The 23177-nt window shown below is 41.0% G+C and overlaps 1 protein-coding gene across 1 annotated transcript in view; it reads right to left on the bottom strand.

The window, feature by feature from the left end:
• Positions 1-756: 756 nt before the first annotated feature.
• LOC147710881 (uncharacterized) overlaps positions 757-23177 on the bottom strand; it is a 107471-nt gene continuing 85050 nt past the window's right edge. The window contains exons 6-9 of the mRNA XM_086921621.1: positions 17730-17858; positions 13945-14048; positions 10385-10574; positions 757-5963 (exon numbers count right to left, since the gene is read on the bottom strand). Coding sequence (XP_086777747.1) covers positions 4030-5963; positions 10385-10574; positions 13945-14048; positions 17730-17858 — 2357 coding nt within the window. The 3' untranslated portion in view covers positions 757-4029. The remainder of the gene's footprint in view (positions 5964-10384; positions 10575-13944; positions 14049-17729; positions 17859-23177) is intronic.

Raw genomic sequence — 23177 nt, forward strand, 5'->3', positions numbered from 1 at the left:
ATATTTTGCTATCGATTAAAATGGCTTCAGATTGTCTAATAACAGGGAGGATGAAATCTCAACATTTTATGTGTATTCATAATCTTTATTATACCCCAAGTAAAGTTGCTAAGTGGAGTACGACGACAGGTACGAACTGCAGTCGCTGTGGGCTATTTGCAGCTGATGAATTGCATTTGTTTTTTTTTTTGTCCTAAACTCTCTACGTTGTTTCAACATATTGAAATTTTTTTTAACTATTATTGTCAAATGTGAGATTAAGATAACTGCGGAATTGTTGTTGCTGGGCATTGATCATACTGTTACTAGGCCAAGACCAATTTCTTACTTTTTATTTCTTTGTATGGCTGCAGCTAGATCTTGCATTACTAAGGAATGGATTAGTTCGGACCCACCTTCATTCTTTATGTGGCGTGAAAAATTATTGTTTATGTATAATATTGAATCTGCAATATACAAGCTAAAGGGGGTTAAAAAAGTTTTGGGGAGAAAATTTGGGCACCAATTGCCGAATGGATTTAATTTACTATGTTGCTTGACTTATATTTGTGTTATAATTTGTTATGATCTTTATGAAGACATTGTGTTATTTTGCTAATTATGTACTGCCGTATTTCCTTGCAATAAAACAATAAAACTTAAAAAAATCAACAAAAAAAATCTTTGAAACAGCCAAAATTATGAACGAAGACCGCAATTCTAGGGAATATCAAGATGATACGGTTTCTTATATCTGTAAATGAAGGGACAACAACCTAAAACTTGCTCATTTTATTTGTCTTACAAATCTTTCAAATAAAATATTCTGAATTCTTCCCACAACATCTACCAACGGCAGATACAGCTTGCTTTGCAACAAGTTGCCCAAAACCCAAGTCATTACTAAGTCTACATCCACTCCCAAACAACCAAGTAATGTCTTACGGCTGGAGAGGGCAGTGGCACCTACTGAAACCTGGCTGCTGAGAAAGAGGTGTCATTAAGTAAGAACAGACACATATCTGGTAGTGTACATAAATTCTAACTACATCGGCCCCATCAGACAAACTGCAGCACATCAGATCATAAACTTAGTAATTGAGCAGAAAAGTTGTTTATCACCTTAAATATCAGTAATTGATTACATTTAGTCTAACATTTTTTTGTGTTCACTTCTTAATATCCTGTGGCTTCAAAGGTTTGTCTGTAGACTGCCAAATCTCCTTTGAATTAATACATAATTTAGCGATACTATAAAGGATTAAATAATGTATCTTAATATACGTTCAGTATACTGAGAGATACAAAATCAAATGCACGGTGCCTTAGTTGGCAAAACAATGTGAAAAGTATCATGCACCGTGGATTTTAAGACTGCATTTAAATACATACTCAAGTGTGGAAATATACCCCCCCACCGCCCCTCCAAAAAATACATGTTTTTTAAGATGAGTGCACGGTCACCAACAGATAATACAGATAAGCTGAGGATCCAAGTTAACGCAACCTTATTCCTTTCTCAATGAAAATTTTTGGAAACGTTGTCTTCAGACAGTTAGTGGTCTATCCGAGACAATAAGGAGGTGCAAAGGCATCAGGAGGATTTCATATGCAGCAGCGGAATGCTACAAGACCTCACAGGGATCCATCTTAACTGTTACCTCTTCCTGCTCAGTGTCTGCTGTATAACATTTTGTAAAAGAAGAACGCAGGTAAGCAATAAACTTGTTAATTTTTCACAGCATTAAAAAAAAATCCCATAAGAAAAGCCGATGTCCTGCATTCAAATGGGATGGCTTGCTTGTTTCCTCTCTGCAACAGAAGGCCAGGACAATTGTGCCAAGACTGGAAGTAAGACTACAGCAGTCAGCACACCGAGTCTGCAGTGTGAAATCCAGTTTCCTGTGGGAGGAATGCCCAGTTTCTAAACATTAAAGACAGGATTTGAATGGAATAAGTCATGTAGTACTGTATCTATCTGGTGCAAGTTCTAAGGTAGCAGTAGGGGAACAAATGTGCTACTGAATGCTTTGACTCTTCTGTAGGATACTAACAACCATAAAATTTACACCATAACGGTGAACTTCAAATAGATGGGGTTGGCCCCTCTATGAGATGCACAAGAAGCTCAGTCTATGAGAAACAGTACCGAAACCCATTTTTTGAGTTTCCATTCTGGCCTTCTCAAAATATCTAATATCACCCATGTGATGGGGTACCCTTTTTAAGTATTCGGTGAAGGTTCTTCAATACATAATCAGAACAGCATTATACAGGAAGCAGACATGGACTAGATGTTTTGTCCTCGTAAAGGTGGCAGTAGCAGATGTTTAGGCAATGCAATACATATATCCAAGAGTGGCACCCCCAGTCCATGCCAGTCATTGAAACAAAAGGGAACTGCGGAGGGTGCACATGCATGGGGCAAAGATGTGAGAACTGGTCTTAGCTGCATGCGCGACCATGAATCGAAGTGGCTATGTGTGGCACTTTTATTTTGAGCAACTTTGAGAAGTAGATTCAGGTTCAGACACTAAGTAGCACAGCACAAGAGACTGTGAATTACAGAGTGATACAAGATAGGAGGACATATTCTTACGCATATAAATAAATTGCGGCCCTAACCCTATTGATGGCAGTATATATCAACAATGCCTTATGTCATGCCTAGCTGAAGAAGGACTTCAAATATTTACAGCTTGATTTCTGGCATTTACAATGTGGACATCTTGTTGTTCACAAATGCATGCTTTCAGAGGTACAGGTCAGATAATCAGTTTTTGCTTGAGGACTCAATCACCAGGACTTGAAGGCGAACCAGTTTGGGTTAAAATCATGTTTAAATGATGAAAATGTCTATATTGTGACCGATGCACCTTCTTACCAAATTTACTGCATTAATACCGCTTCACAACTAATAACAAGATGGACATTATGGATAGTGAGAAATTGCCTGAAACTATTTCTGTCAGTTTTGGTCAAAGAAAGCAGCAAAATTCATCAGGGTGACCGTGAAAGGTTAGAGCAATTTTTGGGGCCGGCAATTTTAAAATGCATTGTTTACCAGCTGAAATCATTGTAGTGATCAAATATCCTTCCTTTAAAAATACAGCCTTTCATAAGGCGGAGTCCCCAGTAGTGCTCGTTCAGAAGGAAGAGCATGAGAATCATTTAGAATGAAAAGGCACTTTTTTTTTTAATTCAACACGCATCTGAGCTAAAGAGGAGGAGTTTGATCTCTAACCAGCCACAACGTTGCACCTCATTTTGTCTCAACATAAATACTACACATTTGGTTTCCAGTTTAAGGCAGCCATAGTTGCTCAAGTACTATGATGCACTTTAACCTTCTTTCCTATTCCAAGTTTTACAACAGCCAAATAATCTTCTTGCATATTTCAGGACTGTATTAAGTTACTGTTTTAACTGCAAGCCAAGCATATCTGGGGACAACTTCTTGCTAGTGGATGTAGGTGCAGGTCGAACATTTTGTTAGAAGATCGTTATATAAAGACAAGATTTGGGGTTCTATGCTTTTGCAGTTTTACATCTTAAACCTGCTAACTTCCATCTGATACTCCCTGCAAGAAATTACGTCCTGACCTAAGGTTTCATCCATTAGCCTGCCCTTAAAATTTGCATTTAAATAAAGTAGTGGTCAAAGCATATGTTTTACGAAGATCCAAAATACAGACATAGTAGTCACTGAGATCCTAACTATTTCTACTAGTCACCAGCCCTCATCCTGCCACAGCACCACTAAATTCGATATTCATATTCACATAACTGAACTTGCTTCCGTAGCTACGAAAAGTACAGTTTTTTTCATTACACTTCACCCCGAAATGAAAATAATCCAAATGTTGCAATAGTGTAGACATTTAACTATAAAAGAGTACTAGGTAACCAAGGATGAAGTAAAGTCATACAGAAATGTAAATGTGGGCAAAATTTGGCTTAATTTAAAACTAAAATCCAGCACTCTCTCTAAGTTAATCAATTTCTCCATTTGTGGAAGCAAGGAGAAGACAGAGAACTTTTTTAGGGCTGTTAAGGGAATACAATATTTCTTGCTAACAATTCAAGGAGGGCCAGGTCCACATTCCCACCAGCATGTTCTAAGGCACTGATCGCCTCCTGCAGGGAAAATCCTGCACCAAGAATCCGTCTGATGGCAGTAGCAGGGAAAGGTGGTGGCTGCACCGTGAGGTCCACTGCTGGATGTGCAGCTGGTGATCCAGGTGGCAGCACATTCTTCCCATTCACAGGCCTAGCAGCTTCTGAATGTAAGAAGCCTTTATCCTTTTTAGGTATCCTTGTTTCTGTACTGCTTAAATCCTGTTGATGAGAATTGGTAAATGACATATCCTTGGGCATGACAGATTCACTTAAGTCAGAACTGCCATTAAACGTTTCCTGGGTTTCTGGCAAATGTAAAATGTTGGCACATGAAGGAGATGTGCCTTCAGATTTAAAATCCAAAGCCATATTCTTTCGTAGAACATCTTGTGTTTCATTAACTTCCAGAACAGCACAGGGGTCATTTTCAAAAACATTGATACTTTTGCTTTCCACTTCATTTGGGTAAGATGGTAATGATGTGGCATGGGTGTCTCCCAAGATAGCAGTTTCCAGTGCCTCATGCTGAAAGGCTGCTTCCGGACTGAGGACATCAGAATTTGGCCAGAGATTTCGATTTTCAAAGCTTTCTTCAGGGAGGTCCATTTGTTCTTCCTGGATTTCAACCCCAACATCTAACTGAGACTGATGCAAAGGTTCCTCTTCAGTAAAAGCTCTTAGAGAACCTTCTTTATTGCTGACAATCAAAAGTTTATGAAGTTCCTTCAAAGCTGCTGCTAATGACACACCAGGCTCCTCGGTCATAGCCGCTAAATCAGATTTATCCAGAGCATCACAAGGAAAATCAGCAGTTGATCGGGAAGAGGCAATTGAAGACTTCTTTGTTGATTCTCTATCCACTTGACCTATTCTGATATTTTGGAATGGGTCACTGTTGGAATCATGGCAACTTGTGGGATTAGGAAGAGAAACATCTACTACAGACATTTCGGTCTCACAAAAAAGCGGGGAAAGCGCTACAGTGAAACCATTTGTTTCAGAGCACGATGGCAATTCTTTGTCTTTACCAGGTTCAAGTGATTGCACAGCGCTGTCAACCTCCATGTAGTGTGCAGTGTTTTCATCACTGGATACCAGTAAAGGGGCAGTATCTAGAAGGGTAGTCTTCAGAAACTCATCAGCTGAAAAATCAACCTGGGATCCTCGCCGAGCTGAAATGGGCACAACAGCACATTGCAAGTCTCCATCTCCAAGGGTACTTCTTGGATCAAAAGGTTCCTCCTCTTCCTGGGGTAAAAGCTGATCTTTAGATAGCTCATAATTTAGGTTGGAGGGCACCTTGCTTTGGCTCCACTCTAGATGTCCTGATGCCAATTGTTCCACAGATGAAGCCTTTATAGTGGCTTCAATATTAGTTGCGGCACCATCAGTTTGGTATTCCATTTCCACAGTTTCATTAGTGGAAGGCTCATGACCACTAGCATCTGGTACAGTCACAGCCTCCTGTAAAATTGTTTGTGAAGGGATAGCAGAACTCTTAGCAACTAAAGTTTCGGCCTTAACAGGAGAGGCATAACCTGGTAGGGAAGGATAGTCCGACAAATGCTCGGTGGTGGAAGATTGGTGCCCTTCTGCCAAGGCAAGGGTTGCAGCGGGGCTCCCCGAAAGCTCTAACACAGGAGGTTCAGTATTCTCTGTGGTACTGGACTCGGGCAAAATGTTCTCTTCTACACTGGATTCGGGTACAAAAACCGAAGCAGGAGCTGAGACAGAGCGGTCAAGCATGGAACCAGGAGGATTAGAGATCCTGGAACTAAATCCTGAAAAGTCGTCTGCTCTGTTCAACAAATCTGTCGATGGTGGGGATGGCATCTCCAGTGAGGTAGTTTCTTTATTTCCATGTTCTATAAAAACGGAAGAATAGAAGGACAGTAAATGACAGTTTGGTTAAGTCAATAACACGCATATATGAAATTCAAAGGTCACATATATAATGCAATTTGTTTAGGGCCTCATAAGGCGCAAGCTATACGAGTGTGTTACATCCCTATGAAGCCAACCTTTACAGCAGGTGCTGACCAAAATATTAGTATCCAGGGCATAGTTTATGGAACCTGCTCTGGTATTCTGGACAGCAGCTAAAAGGAGGAAATAGCAGAGCTTCATATAATCGGTTTATCAAAGGTATATACAAGGCAATAACACCAATGTCAGCATTGCTAAAGAATATCCTCTTATCAAAGGATCTACTCTGGAATTATGATACAACCGAGTTATCAGTTTTAAGGAGCAGTCATGACTTTCATACTCCGCACGTAGCATAAGTCAGAGTTCAAATGAAGGAGAGAAGCACTACTTAGCATGTCATTCTACTAGTCTATCTCCTACTCTCCAGCATATTATCACATTTTGGAAACTTTCAGTCAGATGTTGACAGGACTTTGGAACAGTACAGCTTTAAATTCATAAGTGTATGGGAGCACACATGCACATCCTTCAAGGACCTAACCTATTTACACAGGCCGCCTCACCCTCAGTTCCTGCTATGTACATGGGTAGTTAGGGGTATAACCTTACCTTTAAATAGACCTTTGGGAGGAATGGAGGGGTTAAACATGTGAAGGAGTCCAAAGACAAAAAGATACAGATTTACCTTAGTTACCAATATTTTATTTTGTACTGACCCTTTAGATTCACAGATTTTGGGAAAAGATTATCCAGAGATATCTGGACAGGTAAATAGCTATGTAGAGAGATGGCTACAAAAAAGGACAGATAGCCCTAGATATTGAGAGAGATCTAGAGAGAGAGATAGGCAGAAATGGAGATAGATAGACAGATAGAGAGATAAATGGAGAAAGACAGGCAGGCAGAGAGACCGAGAGAGACAGATAGATACAGAGATAGGCAGAGACTGATAGAGAAGATAGACAGACAGATCTAAATTCGAAGCTGAGGGCAGTCCCGACTATAAAAAATAATGGAACGCATAGTAGTGTAGCAAAAACAGTACTTTTTTAACCAATAAACAGGTGGATGATTACAATCCAATTTTCAGTCTTTGTACTGGACATAGACAGTAATAGTTTTATTAACGGTTATATTTTGGCAAGGCAGATAAGGGAGAGCTTTCCATGCACATTGTTCTTGATCTGCACCACTTCTGATATAGTAAATCCTAACCCACTATTAAAAAGGAGGCCCAGATTTTTGATGTAAAATAGTGCAGCATGGATGAACCTCAGTGGCCTCAGATTAAATGGGGTAAAGATTGGGTCCTGCCACTTGCTCTAGTCTCCGACTCCGATCTAATGAGTCACTCCCTTGACCCCCAAAACGGTCTGGCATTACCCACTTTATTCACCAAAAATGTTAATAGTAACTAAAGGTTACATAGGATGCTGAAATAAGCTTTGAGGCACTCAACAGTTCAGTGATGCACTCAGCCTTTTCAGCTTACAACAGCTCAGCCAATTCCTTTATGCTGGCAAGACCTATCTTAAAACAACCGTGAGGCCTTAATCAATGCGAACCTGGATTATGCATATGTACTACTTGGGGTGGAGATGTTCCCTATGTGTCCAACTGCAACAGGTGTAGAATGCAGCTGCTTATGTAGTCCTAAAGAGGGATGACATTTTACTTGTGGACATTCGGGAAAAACAGTCTCCTGTGATGCGAGATCATAAAAGTAAAGATCGATTCCAGATTTGTGCCTACAAACAACGTAACTCAGAGAATCAGCGCATGATTATTATATTGTTCCCATCACCATGCATGAAAGTCATTTGTAAGTTGAGGTCTATAAATACCTGGTCTGTAGCCCACGCCAGCTGCTGCAAGCACACACACATGCATCAAGGCTTCGGAGTGTCTGTTGGGATTAGGGAATAAAACACAAACAGCAAACCTGTGTTAGGAGTTCAAAACACTCTACATGCAGGGTTATGATTATTCCTTGTAACCAACCGTCAATGGTTCGTATGTCGAATAAAACAGGTCCCTTGCGTCCTGTTACAGAGGAGAATGCAATGCATTCTAGATAGCGAATGGCAAGTTGCTATAGTGGGTATTGCAAATATTTTCATTCTAATCCATGCCGAGGCCCCTTTACCATGGAACCCCTCACACAGTTACCCATTTGATGGGGGAAACCCACTTTCACTATCCCCCAACTCTCCCTCTAAAAGAGTTTAATGCATGCTTCTCTAACTTACCACTGTATATTGGGTATGCACAATAATGCTGCCTGGTGTGACGTCATGCTTAGTCTTTTTTTTTTTCAGCCAAAAATCTGTACATCACCTTAAATCAGTATTCAAACAATGTACCAGCAAAGAAAAAACCAAAGGAAGGTGACATATCTATATTCTTCCAAACTCACAGTTGGAAATGATCAACCTCAAGTGGGAATACCCATAAAATTCAGCATTCAATTAACACTTTTAACATAACAAGTTCACGCAAGTCAAACCAGAACTGTTCACCCCTACTATAGTGATGAGCATCACTATGGTACTGCAAGTCCTTACCGTCTTTTTTGTAATTATACAACCCCTAGTCAGCTTGATCAAAGTGAGAATTAATACATTTGATCACGTGTGACCAGGGGGTGGCAGCTCCCTGTATTAAATCAGTACCTTTCTCCAGAGTTCCAGCTTAGCCCTCTCTATGGTACAACAAGGTTCAATTGGTGCTCTATTAGGATGTCTCACACACCATTGTTTTCCTTACGTTAAGCAATGAAATAAACTAATACATTGTCTGCTTGTTGATAGAAGCCAAACCATTTCTAGGCTTAACTCTTACAAGTACCCCCTTGAGATTTCACTGTAGATGCAGCTGATGTTCCTTCTTGATAGTAAGTACCCCATTGATTCTGGTAGAAACACCTCATTCATCAACAAACATTAAAACAAAAATTGCCTAATGATCAATGATTAATTTAGGAGTAAAAGACAGAATAAAACGGTTTGAGTCAGTGACCCTGCAAATATTGTAACCGTCACTGCTATGTAACCTTACTGACGCATTACAATAAATTTGCATTTTACACGTGGAACAAACAAAAGGTAATAAATGACTGGGAGGGGGAGCTGAATTTTCTAAATGAACAAATACAATTCAATAAAAAATCCAATAAAAATTGAATGACAAAAACTGAGATACATTCCTATGTAAACAGTGGCAAAGCGGGAATATGAGCCGCTGATCTGTTTTCTTTGCAAATCGGATCAATACTTTACAGAGGCACACATACTACAATGATGTAATTGGATCTTAGTGATTATAGTGGAGTTGATGGAATACAGAATTATTTCAAACCTTTACTGGAGAATATGGGCTGGGATTATCTCTTCAACTGGTTGCTTTATGAGAAAAATAACTGATTACTTTAAATGAAATAAATGAAGGATATTTATGACATTTGGATCACTAATAGAGAATGAAAAGAAGCTTCATGATCACTGCAAGATTGAATGCGATATCTGAGACAAACATTAAATGAAGAGAATTACACACTTACAAATTACAGCCCTGAAGACGCGTTCATGAATGGAGCACAGTGAAACACGTGCTGGCTGTCTATACTGAGAGGCTAGGCTGTTGATGGGGATAATAATGAGGCTTCTGAACATTTATCGCTCTAGTAAAGAACATTTAGGACATAGTTCATGAAAATCTATCAATTTCATAGTTAATGTTCAGAAAATGAATTCAATTTAAATTTTTGAATCGAAAAAATAGATTGGTTATATAATAAATACTTACAGAATGTTAACACAGGAAAATGGCACTTTTTGTTATTAGTTTTTATTGGACTTTCAATTGAATTGTATATGGTTTCATTTGGATAATCTACTTTCCTGCCCCCCATAATACGGTACATTTTGTGGATCCACTTATGAAATACAAAATATTGCAAATATGATAAATACACAGAGAAGAAAATAGATGAAAGTAATGATAAAAAAAAACAGATGATAAAGCTGACCAAGGTTCATCAGTGGCTTATTATACACATGTATGCTAAATGTTAGGAAATTACCACCACCAATGATCATGGAGCAGATGAAGATGCGTGAGGGAGTATTGGCTGGAGGTGAAGCTTATTTAGGATTTCTTTCAAATAAAGAGGTTTCACAACTGCAGGGGAGAAAATTAAATATTTATTTGAAGAGTAAGTGGTTCCCTGTGCTTGCAGTACATGATGCATAAAATGTACCTCATCCATGTCGGTTATTCGGAGACATTAGAAAGAGTGCACTGTACCATGCAGAATTCACACCACCAAAGGATCAGAATGTGCAGCTCCATGCAATACCTGCTTCATCTGCAGATTTCTGTAGTGCTTCTGCTAGTTCCTGATCTGCAATCTCTTCTGGTTGCATGTCTTCCCTCCCTGGGCCATATGCTAGCCTAGCACATTCAGGAAGTTCTCCCTCTGGTAAGAATGCAGTTCGAGTGCCCGTAGTACCAATCAGCAAGAAGTTTTTCTTAAGATCAATGGAGCACTGTAATACAACAGCAGACATTAGGAACTAAGAAGGTTGTTTTTTTCAGTAAATAACACAATCCACTAAAATAAAAAAGTGTAATGCCTTTTACTCTAAGCAGACAATTATCAGCAAATTATATCACCTCTAGTCCTCCAGTTACCAGACAGCACAGGATGTTAAATTTCATCCGTCACTTGACTGCACACTGACAGTGTGAATCTTCCATTCACTTGCAACCACACTGGGCTGTATAGCCTCCTACAGATGTGCATCAAGGAATGCAGCTGAGGTTCCTCAATAGAACACTGACAAAAGGTATCTGCATTCAACAGAACAAGTGTATAATGCACCAGAAGTAAATCCACTTCTTACAACAACCAGTGAGCAAAGAGCCATGGATCTCCTACGGTTAATGATCAGTACACAAAAAAATTGGATGCAACCCTGGAGTACCCTAGTAGCTCAAGAGGTAGACCACAGCACAAGTAATTAGTGAAAACATGAGGCAGGCATTCTGCATTCTCCCAAACAGCAGCATGTAGAGCAATATGCACAAGTACTGGTGAGGACAATCCCGTCGGTGCCACACTCCTCCATCTCCGCATACCAACTACTCAGCATCCCTGTCCCTACTCTCATCTGTCCCCAGAAATCACAAAGTAACATGTGGCTTTACAATAGCCTAGAGAGAAATGAGTTAAGGTTCCCTGCAGGTATCTAAAAGCATATGGGGACCAAGCAGTTACCAAAAATCACATTGGGGTAGTTGGGATGACCGATCAGTCATCCAAAACCAGGACTGGGCAATGTGCACATAAAGGCATGCAACAGCAGTTACCTGGTAAGGTAATACCTCCGCTCATCTGATAGCAGTAGATATGGTAAATTTCCTCTAAGCTTAAATGCCCATCATGGGCGCGTCCTTTAAATTCAATTAATATAGCGAGATCCAGGAAACAATTTCAAACATACTCTTTCAAAAATATATAATTCACATTGTTAACGGCAAAATCAGACAGCTGTTATACACAATTACTGTTCAAAAGTAAGGTGAATGATTAACTGGCCTTTTTAACTGCTATATTTTTTTAAGGAAAATTGTGGGAAATGTAGAAAGCTTGGGAGTAGCCATGTTTAAGAGGACATCAACACGGTTGCTTTAAGGTATTAGACTGTAGCAGCATCCCAGAAAGCAGTGTGCAATACTACATTTATTTTTATGGTCAGGAGAGTAAGTGGTAAGCCCTGAAGAACTATTTCAATACGCCCTTTTATTAACACAGCCATAATGGTGAACCAGTTAGGATTTTGATGACGACATCCATGTGGAAGACTCAGGATGCAACTTCCACCTCTCTGAAGTCAATCTCTTACTGGTTAGGGGTTTTATTATTATTCTCCCTCCCCAAACACTTACCAGAAAAGTAGGATGTGTAAAGGTAAAGAAGATCTGAGGAACTTCATTTTAGTATAGTATAAGAGTGAAGACTAGCAAGAACTGGGGATCAGGGCAGATCCTCCATGGCCCCACGGCAGCGCCAACAATGTACCAGAATTGGGTGGAAGCTCTAGCATACATGAGAAGTGCCACAAACAAACATGCCCAAGCATATCACATCTTCTCAATGTTCACAAACCACCAAAACCGCATTTATTTCAAATTAAGTTTGTCCACGCTAAAACTGGTCAATGAAAAAGAACCAATCTCTGACCATGCCACTGTAGCATACAAACTATGTAAGAAGTCTTAATAAGTAAAATCAAGTCAAAAACAGGATAAGCATTTCTGAAGAAATATAATTGATGAAAGGCCCAAGAGAAAACATGATTCAATGTACTATATTCTGGGATGTTACAGCAGAATAGTAGTGCCAAATTCATCTTTAGTGAGGCTTCTTCCCTTCTACCTAATTTTCCTGAATTTCTCTTTCAGGAAGGGAGAGAAATCATACATTTATTTTCGCATTTTATTGGGAACAAAAAGCAGAATCGGTTTAGGCAATTGTAAATCTTTGAAAGAGTTCTACATTCAACACAACACTTTCCAGCCTCTCCAGCAAGATGAATTATTAACAACAGGGGGTACCCGATAAACCAAGAGGCATCTGGGTTAATATAACTAACTAAAGAAAAGTGATGCCAACGGTCTTCTACTTCCAAAAAGGTTATTTGTTGAGACAGATACTGCTAATTATCTATCTCCAAATTTCATGGATTGTACAGAATCGATCTTACACTGTTATAACGTTCATCTAGTGGCTATTGAACCAACAAAAAAGGAAAAAACACAAAAGAGTGTTATGATTTGTAACTTTTCTTTTAAAAGTCCTTTTTCATTTTTTACATCATATATACAAATCAAGTAATCAAACAATTTTTAATCTGATGGGAAACAATCTCCAACATTCAAGAATCGAAAATTCTACTTCTTTCAACCCTTAATCCATGGGTTATATATAAAGCCCAATTATTTATCTCCAAGGAAAATACTGGCAATGTCTTTACTGGCCTAATTTCCTTTTTCGAACACCCAAGTATCAAGGAGCATGGGAAGCGAAAATCAATGTCTTTGTAGCTTCTATACAAATAATACTCCAAAGGATTATATCCATGAAATTTCAAAAATCAAAAAAGGTGTCGAAATTGATGGTAACTGTCGACGCGTTTCGGCCTGTCAAGCAGTTTCAGGCCTCATCAGGACAATGGGCAACAAAACGTATAATAATTAACCACAGCATGGTTTAAATAATCTCCTAGCCCAAATCCGGCTAAGGTATTCAGGGGTTAAAGTTTATAAGAAAGTGAATATCTTCAGGTGAAAAAACGGGTTGAAATTCTTTAGATCCGCATAATATGTCCAGGCATATATATCCTCATGATCGCCAAATTGGAAAATCAGAACCCTTGCTTCTTAATCGTTTTACTGTGTAAGCTCTCGTGTTGTTCGCCAGACTATTCAGACGAAACCACGTATTCCCAAAGGCGTCCGAGTCTTTTACTACTCGGCATTAGAAAAAACGCTGCAAGATGGAGATATTAACACACACAGGAGGTATTGACCCAAAGCATAGAAAGCAGCATACAAATCCTAGGACAAAGAGCAATTAGAACAGCATGTAAAATAAGTCATTCAACGTGCAAATGCCATCATTCAATAGCTTACAGAAAAGCACAGACATTTGGCAACCTGCTAGCACAAAAAAAACTAACCAGGTAAAACTATTCAGTAAAGACCAGTCTGGGAGTCACCTGTCAGTGGAGGTCATCTCATTTTGCTTTCACCTGCACAACCACTCATTCAAACCCCCAAGATGTGCAGAAGGGAGATCACTTGGAGACCCACGGCCATTACCACCAAGTGAACGAAAACACGCATCCTCGTTACCTGGTGTCGTTTAAGCATGTCCAGTCCGAGAAGCATGTCCATGGGCTGCTCTTCAAGTATTGAGAAGGAGCATGGCAAGAAATCCCCTTCTATCTGAACCTGAGCTGGAGAAATTAGGCAAGTATTAATGTCTATGTGCAACATGCATAAGGAATAAAAATATTTCTAAAGCAACATGAGACCAATACCTAAAAAGGCAACCATAGCAACTGCCTGAGAGTAACAAAGATAGGCAGTTTTGAACAGCTTCTTTTGTGGATTTCAGTTTCCAATGACTTGGGCATTTAGGACTACCTATGTTTCATGGGGTTGATTTTCTGGTAAGGCAAAAGAACGGCGTGACTGCCTCAAGATTAGGACTGAGTGACTGCCTTTCTAATCAGATTCTGTGCCTGTTAATTATCTCTATGGCTCAGTTAACAGGTTGGGGTGTCTGCTTCACACTCTGATTAATGAAGATCTAGTTACAGGCCAGGGGGCAGGGATTGGATCAGCTCATCTGCCAATTACAGGCTCGTCTCACAAACCGATACCATACACTCTTTGGCAAGGTAATCTCGAAACAAAGTTCCTTGTAAGAAAAAGGAGACCTTGTAAACCAGGGCTCAACTACTACTCTACTTTAAAGGCATGTTTTTGAGTGGAGACATTGGGAATGCGTCTCATTCAAACGGAGTTGCTTGTAAATGGGATTTGAGGACCTCTAGAAAGTGTTTTATTCCTTTGACATGCAACTCTTCTTTTCCCGGTCCGAAGCTTAACCTTTTCATGAATGGGCTCCTGATTGCCCTACCTTGAGGGCAAATCATGGATTTAGCTAGGCCCCAAGGTGCTAAACTGAGCCAAGTTTCAATAGCGAATAGAAGCACAACAACAGTGATTCTGCCCAGATACACTTTATGCTTTTGCACAGTAATCTCTCAGGTTCTATGCACAGGTGTGTGTACTGATGTGCCCATGATAAATAATGAGCACCCCAAGCATGTTTTTTTTTTGGGCTGACCCTGCTGTCATGTTCAGGCACACTTGTCTAGGAAACTTAAAATCCTAGTATGCTTTACAGGCTTTAATGCATGTTAACCGTGTCCACGTCTGTGCATTGGATAATGCAGAGCGAACGGTTCACATGGTGGAAATGTGCTTGGCATGCATTTCTGGACTGTGATTAACATAGGTTTTCCAGCTTCTTCGGGATTGGGTGTGAAGAGAGAGAGGAGAGAAAGAGACCTTCATTTTCGTGTCCACTCAGGGAAACTGTGTTTTTGGGGATCTTCAAGTGTAATTAATGTTTTTTTAATATACAATTACATTTTGGGGCAGTTTTTTGGTGGCAGATATTTAAACATTTTTAATTTTTTTTATTACATTTCTTGTATAACTTCTTTTGATTTTAAGATGTTCAAATATATATGAGGTTTTGATTTTGCTTTGAAAATATGTTCAAACTTAAACTGCAATTTAAAGAAAACCCTTTAAACTTCTATTTTGGGTTAGGAATTATGAATGTATCTCTGCATCCTCATTCCATTTTACATACATTTTCCACAATGTTTGTGTGACTGAATTTAAATATTATTTTGCAAACTCTGCCTCGAGTGTATGCTCTTTCCCCTCAAGTTTTTGGGACAAGAGGTACAACAGCACGCCTTACCTCAGGCAATGTTTGAACTTTCTCCAATGTTTGTGAGAATTGTGTTGGAATAGCAAATACCCCCAAGCCAAACAGCTGAAATTTCCCCAGTGTTTGGGGAGTTGTAGGAACAACTGTCAATTTTATCATTCCAATTTTTGTACTATTTCTAAGCATTTAGCAAATTAACTATACAAAAATGTATATTTTAGTTTATTAAATCAGAACTAAATGCTGGAACTAATAAAATAAGTAGATTACTACTATTTTGTTACTTAATGGTCCATTCCAGCAATCAGAAACAATAGAATAAGTAATCTATAATAGAATAAGTAGATTTATTGATGGAATTTGAGCATATAGTAAAATGTCAGTCTTTTTTAAAAACAATGTATAAGGCATGCTTATTGGACTATGGCTACAGAAGTGAGCGCGAGAGCTGCAGGTTCCAGTTTTGTCCGTTTTGTCAGACCAAGTAAGATAACCAATTTTATGTGTCTGATTCAAATAGGTTGGCTAGGTGTAGTTTTGGTAATTTTAAGCACAAATACTTGTTTGGAGATTTACTGGTTAGCATATAATAGTAGTAGGTTAGTGTGTGTTTTGTTAAACTAGTGTAGGACACATGTGGTGCTTGTTAAATAATTAATGCGGTCTTACATTTGTAATGGGTTGAACATCTTAGTAATACTATATAGATTTAAGATTTAGTTAAATATTGTATTTTTGTGGGTGACAGGAGGGGAAAATATGTGTTTTAATTTTACATGTACTCATTTTCTGCTTATAAATGTTTTTTTTAAAAAGAAAGTATGTTTAAATGTACTTTTATCACGTTCTTCTATTTTTGTTTTAGTTTACCAGTCCTTTAAAAAAAAATTAAAGTCTGGGTTTGGAGGGTATTGGCATGGAGCCCCCACTTTTGATTTTTTTTTGTGATATAACTTTTGGATCACCTGCTGTGGAGAAATAGCTTGTTTAGATATCCTAGCTAGAGCATCAGACCTTTGAGGACATTTATTATTATACATTTATTTTTATTCCTTTCAAAGCTAAAAAGAACATCACTGCCACTCACCAATGAAAGAAAAATATATGTGCTGGGAAAAAGCTGTTAATACACAAAGCAACCAAAATTCAATCTGAGGTTCAACGCCAAATTTCCTTCATTGCAGAGGCATTTTACTAATTAAATTATTATTATTTTTTTTTATCAAATTGGTTTGAACGATCTACAATCTTTATTTTCGTAATTGTCTTGAACTAAGCTACTAAGAGCAGAGAGGAATTCCTCTGGTCCCCACTTTAATATTGTTTGGGCCTTATGGAAGCTCAGCCTCAGCTCATATCACATCTCTAAGCTCACAACCCCAAAATAAGATGTGAGCAACTCTCTAACACCTTCAGTCGTTAACCTAACAAACTAATACAATGTAGAGACCTAAACTTCAGAGCACATATGCTCACAATGGACAGTAGGTATGATGGAAAAGCAGATGTGACAGTGCTTATCCCAAGGTTTTTAGAGTATCTACCACAGGGTTATTTGTGGGCATTTACCCACCAGAGCACAGATCAAAACAGTTCTTCTTGAGAAAAGTAGATTAATTTCTAACTATGTGATGTATTTGATGTGGGTTCCATGGCAACAGTTGTACGTCGACAAATTCCATTAACTGTTGAGTCACTGAAGACCGATTGCAAAGGAGGATGTTCTTTTTTGTTATTTGGAAATGAAAAACAAACACAACCTCCCATGCCACCCAACCCTACCCCGCTCCTTACAGGCTTTGCTCATCTTGTTCTCACTACTAAAACAATTTCCAAGCCAGGTGGTGTATGCATCCCAACGAAAGCCAGTTCCTTTTCTACTTTTGTTGCTGCCGGCATTAAGAAAATCTCATTCAAAAACACAGCTAGACCTGCAACTAAAGGCATGAAGTGTTCTGCCAGAAACATGTGCTGTAAAGTTTCAAAGTTTAAAAAGCTTGTTATGGGTAAGACTGAAGATTATATTCTGACACGTTTCAATTCTCTCCCCTCAAAATTCTAACATATGAAAAATTATTACACTTTCCATACAAATCATCAATGAAAAGAAAAGGACCAAGATGTTAAGAAGAGCAAAAGCATAAATTCATCATTAGGCACTAACCTAGGTGAACCCTGCCGATGATCTTTTGTGTGCCCACACCCTTTGCAATTCCTGCCCACCTTCGGTCGACCAGCCGCATGATGTGGCACCTCTCAGCACAAGCTTGGCTCATAATTGTCATCTGAGCACCTACCGGAAAAGGCATTTGTAATTATCAAGGACAACATGAACATAAACAGCAAGAAAAAGGAAAAAGGTGTTTAAAGTGTTTTGCTTTTCTATGATAACTGTACTTTTAGAAAACAGACCAACATCACAAACACGGCAACGTGATATTAGGTTTTAAAATCTGCTATTTTCAACACACCACAAAGTTTAAGCATAATGCAAAAAATAACAAATTACTGTAGAAAAGTCTACTTGCCTTTAACAAACATAGGTATCTTCTATAGAGTCACAAGTAATTTGGAATAACTCCTGGGAACTGGCATTAGATAAGGAAATTAGTTCTTCCTTATTATAAGATGGATAACTGTGTAGGGATTTCTGGTGTCCTACAGCATTCTTTTAAATTCCCTTTTGAAGCATGCGGGTAAAGGCTTGTTACAGACATCTAACTTAGCAACAGGAACAGATGTTAACAGGAAAGCACAGAGAAATTAGATTTCTGAGAGTAGCTAAAGTGGTAGCATGGGAATAATTTTGTGATGCAGTGAACTGTAACTTTTCCAAATAGAACAAGCTGTGACTCAAGGAAGGGGTCACTTATCTACTTAGTTTGTGTAAGACAACACCAACTTGGGAAAACTTTTTTGGAATCAACCACCCTCAGGTTGAGTGGTCATTAACTTTTCCCTGAAGTTGACCAATACATGAAGTGATTCTGCTGGACACCACTCTGTGCCAGAGGTGCTGAGGTTTAGAGGTATACTGAAACAATCTGTTTGGCTTCCAAGTACATTACTAACTGGGATTAAATATCTCTTTTGCTCATTTCCAGAGCCATCCATACGGATGGATAGTAACGAATAGTTTCTTACCTGTCGGTGTAGTTTTGCAGCTTGATGATCTTTCTGGATTCACTATGCTGTGCATTATTCTGCGGTCTTGTGGTTGGGTCCGGATTCGTAGTCTTTTCTTTGTTTTTCTTTTTTTTTCGTAGCCCAGGTGGGCGTCGACGTCCCACCTTTGGTGTATTTCCCGTGACGTCAGCAAGCTTCCTGCGGAAGCTCCCACTCCTGGGGGCCATCTTCGGATTCTTTTTTCTCGTGTTCGTCTTGTTACCGAAGTTATGGCAATGTTCAACTAAAGTTTTTTCATCGCTTTAACCTTTAAGGCTTCTTTTCCAAGTATTGTCTTTGTTTCAACCACCTTATCTCTCCAGCCTCATCTTTCTGGCGGAGGAGGGTGGGTTCGCTAGTGAATCCAGAAAGATCATCAAGCTGCAAAACTACACAAACAGGTAAGAAACTATTTGTTTTGCAGTGTGAATCTTTCTGGATCCACTATGCTGTGCATAGACTTTGTACCGGTTTCTCAGGTTTGTGGCGGCTGGGTGGAAGATGAGCGTTGGTTATTGAATATGTATTGAAGCACCCTTTGTCCGACTTGTGCTTCCTTGTTCATTTGTATATCCACACAGTAGTGCTTCGTGAACATGTGCACTGAAGCCCATGTTGCCGCCAGGCATATAACCTGAATTGGTGTATTAGCTAGGAAAGCTATTGAAGCTCCTTTTTTCCTGGTAGAGTGGGCACATGTCCCCTCTGTTAGTTCCTGCCCTGCCTGCTTCGTTCTCCCAATGTAGTGCATGACTGCCCTTCTGGCCTCCAGAGTGTGCAGTGCCCTTTCAGCTCTTGTTGCCGGTTTTTGGAAGAAACTCGGTATCTGTATAGTTTGATTCAAGTGGAACCTTGACACCACCTTTGGCATGAAGTGTGGGTCCGTTCTCATCACCACCCTATCGCTGGTTATCTGTATGTAGGGTTCCTGTAGTGTTAGTGCCTGCAGTTCGCTCACTCAGCGCATTGAAGTGATTGCTACCTGGAAAGCGGTTTTCATGGTCAGCATTTCCAGGGAGGCCTTGTGAATTGGTTCAAAAGGTTCCTTCATGAGTTCCATTAGGACTAGGTTAAGGTTCCATGCAGGTGGTGGCACCCTCTTTGGCGGTGCGATCCTCTTTGCTCCCTTCAGGAATCTCTTAACGACCTGTGATGTGAAGAAACTCTTGCGCGTTTCTCCTCTCGTGTAAGCGACTTTCGCTGCCAAGTGAACCCTCAGTGAGGATGAGCTCAGATTTTTGTTGAGCAGGTGCGTGAGGTACTATAGCACTGTTGAGTCCTTTTTCATCTTATTTTGTAGCTTTTCCCTCCTGCACCACAGTGTAAATCTCTTCCATTTCGCTACGTAGCACTTCCGTGTGCTGGGTCTTCGTGCCTCCCTAAGTACCCTTAGGGTGTTTTCTGGCAGTTTCAAATGCGCAAACTCTATGTCCTCAGGCGCCACGCTACGAGGCTCAGGCTCTCTGGCTCCGGGTGCAGCACTTCTCCGTTTTGCATGGAGAGTAGGTCCTTTCTTCTCCCGAATCTGTGGGGTGCACTCTGCGTCATCTCCATGATCTGCGAGTACCATGTCTGCCTGGCCCACTGTGGTGCCACCAGTATCAGGGTCATGTTGCTCACTCTGCACTTGCTAAGTACATTGTGTATCAGCAGTATCGGGGGAAAAGCGTCCTGGACCTGTCTATCCATAGGGTATTCCCCAGGGAGCCCTCCCCGGGCTGTCTGGATACGAAGTTTTGGCATTTTGCATTCTGGCGTGTTGCAAATAAGTCTACCGACGGTGTCCCCCACATGTCTAAGAGCCTCCTAGTCTCTTGCGCATTGAGTTCCCACTCGTGGGATGCCGATGTCTGTCTGCTTCTACATTGTCCTTTCCTGGTAGCTGTATGGCTAGCAGGTCTATCTTGAGTGGAATGGCCCATCTCCATATCTCCTGCACTAGTTTCGAAAGTGGAGCGGATTGTGTCCCCCCTTCTTGTTGATGTAAAACATCGTTGTTGTGTTGTCTGTCTGGATCAACACTCTCTGGCTGTACAGTTTTGTTTGGAAGGCCTTTATGGCTAGGAAAACTGTCTTCAACTCCAGGTAATTGATGTGTATTGACCGCATCTGCTGGTGTCCACAGGCCTTTTACTTTGAGTTTCTCCATGTGAGCGCCCCATCCCCTCTGGGACGCGTCTGTGGTAATGGTCACTGTTGGCGTCAGAGGCTTCTCCCCCTGGTTATGTTCCCCATGTTCCACCATGCCATCTCTTTCTGCATTGCGTGCGTCACAACCACTAGATCCTCCCAACGACCTGTAGCTTGTGACCATTGCTCCTGTAGCCATTCCTGTAAAGGTCTCATGTGGAGCCGTACGTTTGGCACTAGGTGTATGCATGATGCCATCATGCCCATGATTTTGCTCGCTGTACTCACTGTCCGAGCTTGCCCCTTCTGGTAGAGCTGCGTCTCCCTCACGAGCGCTATCGTTCTCTTCTCGCTGGGGAACACCTTGCTCTGTAAGGTGTCGATCTGTGCTCCCAGGAAGATTTTTATTTGTTCTGGTTCCAGGGAGGATTTTCCTCAGTGGATGGAGAATCCTAGGTTCATCAGTGTGCTGGTCACTCTCTGTGCGTGCTGCTTGCACGTTTTGTATGAGCTTGCTTTGATCAGCCAGTCGTCCAGGTAAGGGTACATGTGTATCCCTTCCCTTCGTAGGTGTGCTGCGACTGTTGCGAGGCACTTTGTGAAAACCCTTGGTGCCAATTTGAGCCCGAACTTCAGGGTTGTGAACTGGTAGTGGTCTTCTCCGATGACGAATCTGAGGAGCTGTTTGTGGCCTCTGTTCATTGGGATGTGCAGGTAGGCACCTTTTAGGTCTATGGTGACCATGAAGTCCCCGCCTTGCAATTGAGGAAGTACCTCTTGTAGGGAGGTCATCTTGAACATTTGAGTTCTTACGAACTTGTTTAAGAATCTTAGGTCCAGGATGGGTCTCATAGTTTTGTCCACCTTTGGTACAAGGAAGTATGAGGAGTATACACCCTTGTTCCTTTCACTGTAAGGTACTGACTCTATGGCTTGTTTTTGCAGGACCTCCTTTGCTTCCTCCCGAAGGAGCTCTAGGTCTTTCCTTGCTAGTGGCCTTTTTGGTTTCCTGTCCGTTGCCTTTCCCTCCAACTCTATGCAGTACCCGTACTGTATGATGTGGAGTACCCATTTGTCTGATGTTATACTCTTCCACTCCCTGCAGAAGTGTTTCAGTCTACCTATCACTGGTCTTACAGGTACGGAGGTGTCTATTTCGTGTAACTCCTGTCCGATGTCTTTGTGCTCCACCCTGGGAGTTTTTGCTCGGGTGGGCACATGGAGTTTTATTAAGTCACTTAGAGGCGGGATGCTGTCCCCCTCTCTTACTATGTCCACGTCCATTCCCTCTCCCGCGAAAGGACTGGCCTCTTGGTTGGTACTGCCAGGACTGTTTTTGCTGCCCTTGCTGTGTCTGGGTGTCTGCTTGGTGGGCTTGTTGGAACGCCAGGTGTGATGTTCCTGGCTGGTATCCTCCCCTACCGTTAGGTCTTCGTGACGGGGTGCCCCTTTTAGTACCTCTGAACAGCAATGCCCCCATGGATCTTGCAGTCTCGTTAACCTTCTTCAGTTGGCTGAGTTTCTCGTCAAGTGGGGCCCCGAACAGCGTTTCTCCGTTGAACGGTGTGTTGAGGATGCTGTGCTGCACTTCTGGCTTGAAGCCCGAAATTCTGAGCCAGGCTGGTCTTCTCTCCGCGATGCCCATCATCATGAGCCTGCTGGAGGTGTCTGCTCCATCCAGGGCAGTCTTGAGGCAAGAATTGGCTACATTTTTCCCCTCTTCAAAAAGGTTTTCAGCTCTTTGCTTGAATTCCTGTGGCATGTTCTTTACTAACTCGCCCAGCTCTTCCAGGATCTGCTATTGGTGCCTATTGAGCAGAGCATTGGAATTCGCCATGTGCCAGTGCATTGCGGCATTCCGTTCAATTCTTCTCCCCACCAGGTCCATCCTCTTGATTTCTTTGTCTGGAGGTGGCCCAGAAGTGGTAGGCACATTGGCCCTCTTTCTTGCCGTGGCTGCGATGATGGAGTCTGCTGAGACCGATCCCTGAATGTAGGGTGGGTCCTTGGAGGAATGTTTATACTTTTTCTCCGACCTGGGAGTGACGGCTTTGGTTCTTTGAAAGCCTCTTTTCCCTGTGCCATGACACTGTCGAGCATGGGCAGGAACTGGCTCCTTGTTTGTGTAGGGAGCAGTGTCTCGAGTAGGAAGTCTGCTTTCTGCTTTTTTTCGTCGCATTTTACTTTGAAAACTGCAGCTGCATTCCTGATGACTGTTTTAGACCCCGATGTCATCTGGCGGCTAGGGCCTCGAGGGGTACGTGTTGACGGCTTCCTCTGGGCTCTGGTGTCGACGTCCTGCCAATCTATATCCTGA

This window comes from Lissotriton vulgaris, chromosome 5 (assembly GCF_964263255.1).
Source record: "Lissotriton vulgaris chromosome 5, aLisVul1.2, whole genome shotgun sequence".
NCBI classification, from domain to species: Eukaryota; Metazoa; Chordata; class Amphibia; order Caudata; family Salamandridae; genus Lissotriton; species Lissotriton vulgaris.